The 10,947-nt window shown below is 36.9% G+C and overlaps 1 protein-coding gene across 2 annotated transcripts in view; it reads left to right on the top strand.

Annotated features, from left to right (window-relative positions):
• col4a5 (collagen, type IV, alpha 5 (Alport syndrome)) overlaps nt 1-10,947 on the top strand; it is a 73,291-nt gene that overhangs the window by 32,328 nt on the left and 30,016 nt on the right. For both annotated transcript variants that reach the window (XM_014018268.1, XM_014018269.1), the window contains exons 4-18: nt 2,575-2,619; nt 2,868-2,912; nt 3,020-3,082; nt 3,246-3,299; nt 3,975-4,001; nt 6,958-7,038; nt 8,135-8,197; nt 8,283-8,318; nt 8,395-8,436; nt 8,518-8,616; nt 8,879-8,932; nt 9,028-9,084; nt 9,506-9,550; nt 9,643-9,696; nt 9,788-9,829. In XM_014018268.1, the coding sequence (XP_013873722.1) occupies nt 2,575-2,619; nt 2,868-2,912; nt 3,020-3,082; nt 3,246-3,299; nt 3,975-4,001; nt 6,958-7,038; nt 8,135-8,197; nt 8,283-8,318; nt 8,395-8,436; nt 8,518-8,616; nt 8,879-8,932; nt 9,028-9,084; nt 9,506-9,550; nt 9,643-9,696; nt 9,788-9,829 (807 nt within the window). The remainder of the gene's footprint in view (nt 1-2,574; nt 2,620-2,867; nt 2,913-3,019; nt 3,083-3,245; nt 3,300-3,974; nt 4,002-6,957; nt 7,039-8,134; nt 8,198-8,282; nt 8,319-8,394; nt 8,437-8,517; nt 8,617-8,878; nt 8,933-9,027; nt 9,085-9,505; nt 9,551-9,642; nt 9,697-9,787; nt 9,830-10,947) is intronic.

Below are 10,947 nucleotides of genomic sequence, written 5' to 3'. Positions count from 1 at the left end.
AACTGAGAGGTTCTCGTCCACGGTCAGAATGACCTGTCATGGCCTAAATAGAGTTCAGTTTGTGACAGCGTTCCTGTCCTCTCGTCAGGCCTGTCCAAGGCCTGCTTCGAGGCAGTAAATCTTGTTTCTTCACTCGAGGTGACCTCTACATTTGTTTATAAAATAAATAAATATTCTCAGCTACTACCAGTCTACTTCTGAAGCTTCACGGGACAACTCAGCTGCAAATGACTCTTCTCCTGCCCTGCTTTMCAGAACAGGATTTAATTTTCACTGGAATGTTGTTCCTCTCACAGACCAAAATTGTATTTGCTAAAACTAATATGTCATAAATAAAAATACTGAATCGTCTGGGATAATGCTCCAGTAGTGGTTTGCAATTGTGGGTTTTTTTTAGTCTTTATTTCCAGTTTTGGTTATTCATAATTAAAGTTTTGTTCACAAAAGTTAACACTAACAAGCAAAAAGATAAAAATAAAAAAACTGTTTTAAAATACATAGAAATGGTGGCTTTAAAACTGAGAAAGCTTGTTTTTGGTAAATATTTTTAAAATGTATATTTTGACTGTTTCTATTTCCTAACATAGAAGTTCTCAAACAGGGATCCACGAGCTGTATCTTAGGGGTCCTCAAAAAGTTATAATAAATTATTAATTTGGTTTTGTTTTTTAAAAAATGCATATGTAGAATAATGCACTAGTAAAACAAACATACTAAAGTAAACAAAAACACTATTCCCATGGAATTCAGGGATTAAAATGACAGTAAATTATTTTTAAAACCACATGGATTTTATGATGGGTACTCACCAAGTGTTTACTTATATAAAAATATGATTAACAACCTGATAAAATACTTCAAAATGCTGGAAATGGCATTTAATTCATTAAAAATTTTATGGAGGAGCACCCCCAGACCCCCCACCAGTRATTTTACACACTGTTCTCTCCTATACAGTATACCATACAGCCCTGATCACACTTGTTGGCAAAAATATAAATATGCAAATTGGATGATAGTGTWATTTAGTAGCTTTTAGCAGCGGCTGATAGCGACTTTTCTAGCTGAGGAGTTGGCAACAGTGTTCAGCAACCCGAAATTTCACTTCAAGCTCAGAAAAAAACTTGAGAGCCCTGGCTTTGTAGCTCAGATMGCTGCTATAAAAAGATACAAAAACAGCAGTTTACCAAAAGCAAAGATGCATGGGGATATTATTGATGTGAAATAACTTTAGTGATATAACTTTTTAATTGTGTTTGGAGAGTGGGGTGGGGTGTTTATGTATTTTTATTGTTGATTGCAAAATGTTTTATTTTGTATTGTTTTTATGTTTCTGTTTTTTTTCTTTTTCTTGTCTTTATTATTGTTGGATGCTGTTTTGTTTTTATTATTAGGAGGACTGCAGATGTAAACTAGCCTTAGGCTAAATCTGGTGCAATGCATCAAATGTTTTTATGTTCTTCTTTTAATTGCACATTGTCCTCATAAATAAAATTCATTATTTCATTCATTTATGTGTTTATTGATCTTTTATCCTGCCCGGCAGGCAAATAATGGGAAAGTTTGTATCTCAGGTTTCAGCGTTGTTGCTTTAGAGCCTTGCTTTAATTTTAATGATTATTATTCACTGTGGAAAAAGTTCGTCTGACGATTAAGGGAGCTGATAATGTTAGGTAAACAAGGATGTCATTAGGTAAAACAGGAACATTAATCGGCTATAACTGTATCGCAAGGATGCGATTAAGTCATTAGTACAAGTATATTTAAAAACAGTAAAACAGGGGTGTCAAACTGAGTTACACACAAATTTCAAAAACTTGCCTTAAGYCAAGGGCCAGATTCTGTCAAACTTTATTAAAAACACATTACATGATAAATATTCCTATAGAAAGACAAATGACCTTTTCCAAGTGATATTTTATATTGCATACATAATCTAGCAGATAAAGAAAAACACAATGCATTTAGAAATATGTATGATCTTATGACTTACTCTGTCAACAACTTTTTCATTTTCATTTTTCATTTATCTTAGAGATACATTGTATTACAATCCAGTAAATGTGTTAAAAAAAGAAAATCCTCGCTAAAAACCCAATTATTTCACTTTAAAATAAGAAGAGAACACAGAAAAATGTCATTAAAGTTGATTCTTTGTAGGTCTTACCACTACACAATCCAAACTTACTGGCATTTTTTAATGTAATTTTGATGGCTTGACAGTTGTCCTGCTGTCGGGAGAAGAATGCACTAAATATAGACAAAAAAAAAAACACATTTAAAGTATTACTTTTGGGGCCAGATACAAAGTTAATGAGGGGCCTTGAGGTTGATAGACATGTCTCAAAGGCTTTTCATGCAGTTGATTTGTTGTGGTTTTATGACAAGCCTTGAGGAGACTCTAAGTGTTTGTGTCATCCAGGAAATGTGTAATCAGTATTCTAACTGATATTTATTTGTATTATGTGGTTTTTCTTCTCTCTTGTTGCTTTTTATACATGAAAAAATAGTCAAAAAGTGTTAATCCGAATATGTTACTAATGACTTGTCTTTTTGTGTTCATGTGCCATTTAGGGAAGTGATGGACCTCAAGGACTAACTGGTCCGAAGGGAATAAGAGTAAGCATAATAGATTTGCTGTATGATGGTGTCTTGAAAAAATGTTTAGTTTTTTGTATCTTTATCGGTTCATCAGATCTAAATATGATTGCTGAATGATGTTGTTGTAGTACCCTCCGGTGGACAGCAGGTGTCCTCATTTCACCTTATCTCAAATAGTCATGAGGAAACAGGAAATTGAGGTGGCTCATTGTGTTTCTAAAAATGAAACTTTAAATCATTTATTTTTAATATTTTTCTTTTAATAGGGACCTCCTGGATTACCAGGATTTCCTGGAATGCCAGGGCAACCTGTGAGTTTTTTTATTTTTATTTTTAATAATCTTAGTTATTTGTTCAGTGACTTTTTGAAGAAATTAGCCAGCGTGTATAATTTACCTTTCTATTTGCTTCCTGCCAGGGTCTACCAGGACAAGATGGTCCTCCAGGCCCAAGAGGAGTGCCAGGTTGCAACGGGACAAAAGTAACTCTTCCGAAAAATTTAAAACTCAAAAATCTTTTTAAAAAAAACGTAACACACTGATAAATTACTGACATTCTTAGAAGTGTTAAACAAAGTTTGGTACGGTTGGTTGTTATATTCTCACAGTGAAACAAATCTCRGTTTGTTTCTTCTTTTTCCTCAGGGTGAACAGGGTTTTCCAGGAAGTCCAGGAATCCCCGGACAGCCAGGTTTACTGGTGAGCCAGCTTCACAGTTTAACCTGCTGTAGGAAATAAAATAATTGCTAAATATCCATACTTTTACTGGATTGTGACTGCTTTAAAAAATCCTGATAAAGTCGAGGCCCTGCAATCCATGTGAGAAAATTTATTACATTTTGGAAACACCCTCACAAATGATTGTCGTGATTTGTTGCCAACAGTGGCAGCACAGTTAGACACAAGCTTTATGAATCCATTTTTATTGCATAAGACTCCCACTAAGATCCTTTAAAGAGCCTGTGACGTCAAATTTTAGTGACAAAATTGAGTGCGTTTTTGGAAAGATAACATTAACAATGAATTGCAAACAAAAATTCACACCACAGAGATGAACAGATGTTGAGATATTTGCACGAGCAGAACAGGAAGTGATGTCAAAGGGGAATACCTGGATGTAAACAGAGCCTTGCTACGACGGCTAACAACACAGACAAGAGTGAAGAATCTGATGTTTCTGTAGATTTTGTGCAGCTCCACTAATTGTACCAGTAATTACCTGAGCCATTTGAGAAAAAAGTTTTTTTTTTTTTAAACGAGCTGAGCCAAATGATCTGGGACCCAGAAAAGAGCTGTGAAACCCATCACTAAAACCAAACTTTACTGTCTTCTTCAATTTTCCTTCAAGAAATTTGTCTTTTTTCTTCTTTATAGGGTCCACCTGGTCTTCCAGGAGAAAAGGTAAGAGCAAAACAAAGCAGGTACAAACTAGCACATTTAATTTAACCTCAGAAAATAATCAGCTTTTCTCTCCAAATTAGGAATTTTCTGTATTATTGTAGCTACTGAGTTGATGAGAACAAACATGTGGATAATTCTTTGTAAAAATTGACTTAACACTTCATACCAGTTCAAAGTTTTTTATTGGTTCTTTTTTCATAAAAAAAAAATCTAAATATTCTTGAGTTGTAATACCCTCTTGTGAACAGCAGGTGTCCTCTTTGCATCTGTTTTCAGACAGTCAGGAGAAAACAGGAAACTTTTTAACAACAAAAATTAAAATGACTTGTCTTCATAAATGTTTAGATTATAATTTTATCATTTACACAGCATTTAGTGACTTTATGTCCATCCTGACTGGAGACAGTAACAGAATAGATTAAAAACACCTCCAATTCAGCAGAACCATTAACAGTTCCCAAGATACAGTGGGGTGCGAAAGTTTGGGCAGCCTTGTTAATCATTGATTGTTTGGATAAAAAAAATCAGTTAAATATATCATATAGGGGACAAACACAGTGATATTTGAGAAGTGAAATGAAGTTTATATGATTTAAAGAAAGTGTGCAATAATTGTTTAAACAAAATTAGGCAGGTGCATAAATTTGGGCACCCAAAAAAACCTTACCTCAATATTTAGTAGCTCCTGCTTTCACAGAAATAACAGCCTCTAAACACTTCCTATAGCTTCTAATGAGAGTCTGGATTGTGGCTGAAGGTATTTTAGACCRTTCTTCTTTACAAAACATCTCTAGTTCATTCAGGTTTGATTGATTCTGAGCATGGACAGCTCTCTTTAAGTGACACCACAGATTTTCAATAATATTCAGATCTGGGGACTGAGATGGCCATTCCAGACCGTTGTACTTGTTCCTCTGCATGAATGCCTTAGTAGATGTTGAGCACTGTTTAGGGTGGTTGTCTTGTTGGAAGATCCAGCCCCGGCTTCAGCAGCTTCAGCTTTGTCACTGATTCCTGGACATTGGTCTCCAGAATCTGCTGATATTGAYTGGAATCCATGCGTCCCTCAACTTTAACAGCATTCCCAGTCCCTGTACAGGCCACACAGCCCCACAGCATGATGGAACCACCACCAAATGTTACTGTAGGTAGCAGGTGTTTTTCTTGGAGTGCTGTGTTCTTTTTCCTCCATGCAGAACGACCCTTGTTCTGCCCAAATAGCTCTATTTTAGTTTCATCAGTCCACAGCACCTGATTCCAAAATGAAGCTGGCTTGTCCAAATGTGCTTTAGCAAACCTCAAGCAGTTCTGTTTGTGATGTGGGCGGAGAAAAGGCTTCCTCTGCATCACTCTCCCATACAGCATCTCCTTGTGTAAAGTGTGCTGAATAGTTGAACGATGCACAGTGACTCCATCAGCAGCAAGATGATGTTGTAGGTCTTTGGTGCTGGTCTGTGGGCTGACTCTGACTGTTCTCCACATCCTTCACTTCTGTTTATTCCAGATTTTTCTTGGTCTGCCACTTTGAGCCTTGACTTGAACTGTGCCTGTGGTCCTCCATTTTCTCACAATGTTTCTCACAGTGGAGACTGAAAGCTGAAATYTCTGAGATAGCTTTCTGTATCCTTCCCCTAAACCATGACGGTGAACAATCTTTGTTTTCAGCTCATTTGAAAGTTGTTTTBAGRCTCCCATGCTGCAACTCTTCAGAGAAGATGCAAAGAGGAGGAAAAACTTAATATTGCCCCCCTTGAATACCCTTTCTCATAATTGGAGTCACCTGTGTATGGAGGTCGAGGGTCACTGAACAAACCAAATTTGAGTTCCAATAATTAGTTCTAAAGGTTTTGAAATCAATAAAATGACAACGGTGCCCAAATTTATGCACCTGCCTAATTTTGTTTAACCAATTATTGCACACTTTCTGTAAATCCTATCAGCTTCATTTCACTTCTCAAATATCACTGTGTTTGTCCCCTATATGACATATTAAACTGATTATTTTAAATCTAAACTATCAATGATTTACAAAAGTAAATCAGGAAAATTAACAAGGGTGCCCAGACTTTCGCACCCCACTTTATGTTTTATTTTGTTCATTTTTATTTTCGGACTGTAGCTATGTTTACATCCGCAATATTTTTTGATTGGATTGAAATGTATTCGGATTAAATAATATGAGCCTATGGGCCCAAAAAATGTACTGAGTTTTAAACTTTCCGTAAAAAAAAAGGAAGAAGTTCTACTTCAGTGATCAACATAAACAAACGCTCTGTCTTCTGAGCGCCCAAAATGAACCAACTCCAAGTTTTCATAAAGATAGAGAGGTTACTGCACTCTGTGTTCCTACACTTTCAACCATCAAGGTGTTTAATAAGTTTGAGCTCTTTCAAAGTTCATACTAGAGATGTTGCATTGCTAACTGACCAATTTTCCTCCCCGACATTTTAGCACCTAGCCGGGTGAAAAACCGTCAGGTTGACACCAGGTGCACAGTCGGGTCAATTTTCCACGACCAGAATAATGTGATCAGAATAAGTGTTTACATGCATAAACCACCCCTCTCATTCAAATTACAAATTCATTTTGATCGAGCTGAATCAGGTAAGAGTAGTTCAATTGGGGTGTTTACATGATGCATTTTTATTCCAGTTGGCCGTTTATTCCGATTACTTATGTCCTTGTAAACATAGCTATTTTATCTTATTCAATAAGGTGAAACCTTTTTTGCAGTCAGTCTTGTACAGCAGCACAAAAAAAATCAAATGACAAAAATATACTTTTTACTCTATATTTACTTTACTTCTACAACAAACAAAGATTTCTTAGACTGGCATCACAGTTCCTCCAACCTGACACTTTTTATTAACTGAATATTGAGGTTTTCAGCTCATTGTATCCTCAGTGTCATTATAGTGTTATACTGTTTGGTTTTGATTGGTTTTCTCCTCCTCAGGGCGACCCAGGTGATGTGATTTCCACCAATCGGTTTGGAGAAAAAGGAGCAGTGGGTTTACCTGGATTACCAGGAGCCCCGGTAAGTGAAAGATTCACTGTTCCTATTAAAACTTACATGATCTTGTTTAATTACTTAGTGAAGATGCCAAAGAATAAATTTAAAAAATCTAAATTAAACCGTATATAAAAGGATCATTTATTTGCATTTTAAGTTTATGAATTTTGATTCGATTTGAATTAATTTTATGTTTTTTAATTTAAAAAGTAGGGGCCACATTATACACATATAAAAACTGTAAATTGTTTCAACCGTGTTTATCAATATTTATTAATTTAATCATTCATTATCATAACCAAAATAAAACCCTTTTGAAACCATGATCTATGTTAAAGGGTGATGTGGCCAAGAGATCACATCATAAAACAATGATTAAAAACATTATGAGTTAGCTTCAATAACTCATAATCCCGTAAATAAATAAATAGCTTCACTGATGCTAGACATGCAAAGAAAACTTAGCAGAAGCTAATGATAAACAGCTAAACAAGTAAAAATTAGCAGAAGCTAACACTAACTGCTAATCGCTAATTTCCAATTTGCTAATTGCTAAGATGACTGTCATTCAGTTTGTGTCACACGCCTTCATCTTCAAGCTTAATAATCTGTTGATGTAACTTGTTAGTTAGTGGACTTAAAACGGACAAAACCTAATTTAGAGGAAGCTAATTAGTCCACTAACACTTTAAGCTAGTGAAAAAGCTAATCCGCCAAACAAAACATCTGTTCTTCTATTAGCTGTTAGCTTATTAGCAGAACCATGCCCACCACTGAAAAGCATCCTATAAAATCTTAAAAGCCTGAATGAGGGAAGACAGACAGCAATAAACAATGGTCTCTTCTGCATAAAAATAATAAGCATTTGACAAAATAAACAGATAATTAAATTAAATCAAAAATAAAACTGGTCCTAAGACTGAACCTTGGGGCACCTCTTTGGCAACATCCAGAAAGGACGGGGTGGATCCTGCTTTTATTATGTTTACTGATTTTATTGTTTATAAAGATACACAGAGCTAAGAGAATGAAACTAAACCATGTGAACAACATAGCATATAATTATTTAATAAATAATTATAAATAAATAAATTCTTTTGTTTTTGTCCTTTTTTAATAGGGTCGTTCTGGACCCCCGGGTTTACAAGGTCCAATTGGCCCTCCAGGACCCAGAGGATATGAGGTAAAAAAAAATAAGGGTCACTACAGCACATTAATACCTGTTAATCATGTTGGGTGGAAGTCAAAATAAACTTGTTATTTTTCAGGGTCTTCAAGGTCCTCCCGGCCCCCCTGGACCGAAGGTAAAATCAATCAGTTTTTTAAAATATCATCAGCTAAGAGTTGGTGGTGTAATGTTTCTCCAATTTATCTCGACAGGGAAACATGGGTTTGAACTTCGAAGGACGCAAAGGAGAAAAGGTACAAGACAAACAGAAAAGTTTTTTTTTACTCATAACCACATAAAATACTCACCTGCCTGTTTTACTCTTCATTTTACAGGGTGAACCAGGTTTGCCAGGACCCCCTGGTCCTCCAGGACAAGTAGGAACAGGAGAACAGAAGAGACCACCAGAGTCAGAGATTCAACGAGGGGAAAAGGTAGAGTCAATGACACAAGTCCTGCCGACAACAGTCAAAAGATGATCCCACAGGCACTTTAATACAACAGTAGTTTACAACATGTCACCAAATAAATCAGAGTTTTCTGTTTTAGGTAAATATTGTAATGATTTGTGAAAAGTCTGTAGAATATTTACTTGAGTCTTTACTGTCAGATTTTGATAATTTATTTTATTAAAAACGTGCTCGAAGCTTCAACTGTCTGTTTTAACATGGCACATATTTTCTTTGTTCTATAAAGGGTGACCAAGGACCTCCTGGCCCCCCTGGTGATCCAGGTTTTCCAGGTCCACCTGTAAGTATGACATAAAGACACCATGCAATATTTGTTTAACAAAAAAAAAAGAAAAATTTCAAACAATCAACCAAATGAGTTTCTGTGTGCTGTAGGGTTCTTCAGGTGGACAGAAAGGAGAGAAAGGAGAGCAGGGAGAAGTAGGCAAACGAGTAAGTATCTGAACTTGTTGATTACGTTGAACATTATAACAGGTGATGATTTATGGATGTTGGTGATGATTCAAAATCATCCAGGACAAATCAACTGGACTCTGGTCCTTTTAGTTTAGAGCTGAGAAAGCTCCTCAGACGGGCAACGAAAGCATCTTCAAGAACCACAAGAAGTTCAGCTGCGGCCTTTCATTTAATTTTACTTAATTTCTAATTTCTTTGTTGGGGTGGGTGTTAGGCTAAAGGGTCTTGGAGATCCATGGAACACTATGAGTAAAGTTTCGGCTTCTCCACGTTGAAACTAGTCCACTGAGGTTTTTCAAACTTCTGTTTTTGGACGTGTCATTGGGGACAGCCAGATCCTGACTCAGCAAAAGTAAAAATGGATAGAATTTGAAAAGGTCTGACTTTCTTCTCACAGGGAAAGTCAGGCAAAGACGGAGACCCGGGCCTGCCAGGAAGCCCTGTGAGTCCCACCAACAAACAATGCCAAATCTTCTGACAGCGAGTCCTTATTAAACTGTCTCATTTACATCTATAACTGTTTGTGACTAACAGGGACTCAAAGGAGAACCAGGCCTGCCGGGTCCTCCGGGCAGGGATGGAGAAAGAGTAAGTTTCTTCCAAATATTTTACTTGCTTAACTCTACACCACAAGTTAAAGAGTGCTTAAATCTCACTGCACCTCTTTGCTTCCTCACAGGGACTAAAAGGTGATCGAGGATACCCCGGTCCTCCGGGAGTTGTGAGTATTTTTCATTTTATCATTTAACAATATATAGAATTTTTTTACATGTTTTCTGAGAACAAATACAGGGTGTATCAGAAAAAAAGATATTTTCAGAAAAATTGCCATAAAATTAACAAGGATAACAATTTTGAAAATGTGGGTGTAACCTTTGGTAGAGGGGATCATTCTTCTTCAAATGACACCAAAATCTTAGTTAACGCTTCACGCTCCAGTGAGCAGGGACARTTGGAAATTCACAAAATTCATGTCCTTTGCGCGAGGAAATGTGAGGGTTAAAATATGATCATTCACATAAAATTAAAAGTTTAAATGGTGTTTTACATGCATGCCAAGGCGTTTTTAAAATAATTAACCCTTTCTTGTCCTAACGTCGAAACAAAAATATCTCATCTTTGTGTGGATCATAACCAAGGGTTAAACTGTGAAGTGGCTGCGGACAAGTCAATCCAGCCAACTATGGTTAGGGTTATGGTGAGTGGGGATGGATATAAAATCCATATGAGCAGAGGCCTCCTAAGCGGGCCCATTGCTCTCCCCAAAAAGACACTGGTCTTCATTCAAACCTTCTCGTCCCTCGGATGAAGGACACCAGGTTAGAAACACTCAGTGTTCTGAGCTTCTCAGGATCTATAAAGGGGTCCCCAAGAATTATTTTCCTTTGCCCACTCAGAGCCAAGCMGTGGCCTAAGTAGTGCAAAGGGGTCTCTAATTCAATGCCACAGGCATCATACAGACCATTGTCATGGAATCCCATCACCATTTTGTGGCGGTTGAGCAGATTGTGCCCAGTTAGGACTCCAACCAGTGTACTTAGAGTTTTCCTTGACAGGGAGATGAGAGCTTTCCCAAACCTTAGATTTGGGCCGTTAATCAGTTCCCGTGCCTGTCTACAGTCTGTCAGCTCCCTCCAGCGGATTGAGTGTTGATGTCTAATCCAGGCCTGTAGGGCAGTCCTACAGACTGTTGTTGAGGTACCTACAACAGGCTCTGGGGTCGGATTTATAAAGCTTGCGAACGCACAATATGAGCCCAGAAACTTGAGTACGCCACTTTTTACGCCAAGGTTGTGATTTATAAAATCCAAACTTGACGTGAAAATGTGCGGTGCCTCA

Source organism: Austrofundulus limnaeus, unplaced genomic scaffold (genome assembly GCF_001266775.1).
Source record: "Austrofundulus limnaeus strain Quisiro unplaced genomic scaffold, Austrofundulus_limnaeus-1.0 Scaffold188, whole genome shotgun sequence".
Lineage (NCBI taxonomy): Eukaryota > Metazoa > Chordata > Actinopteri > Cyprinodontiformes > Rivulidae > Austrofundulus > Austrofundulus limnaeus.
This window is presented reverse-complemented; position numbering and strand designations above follow the sequence as displayed.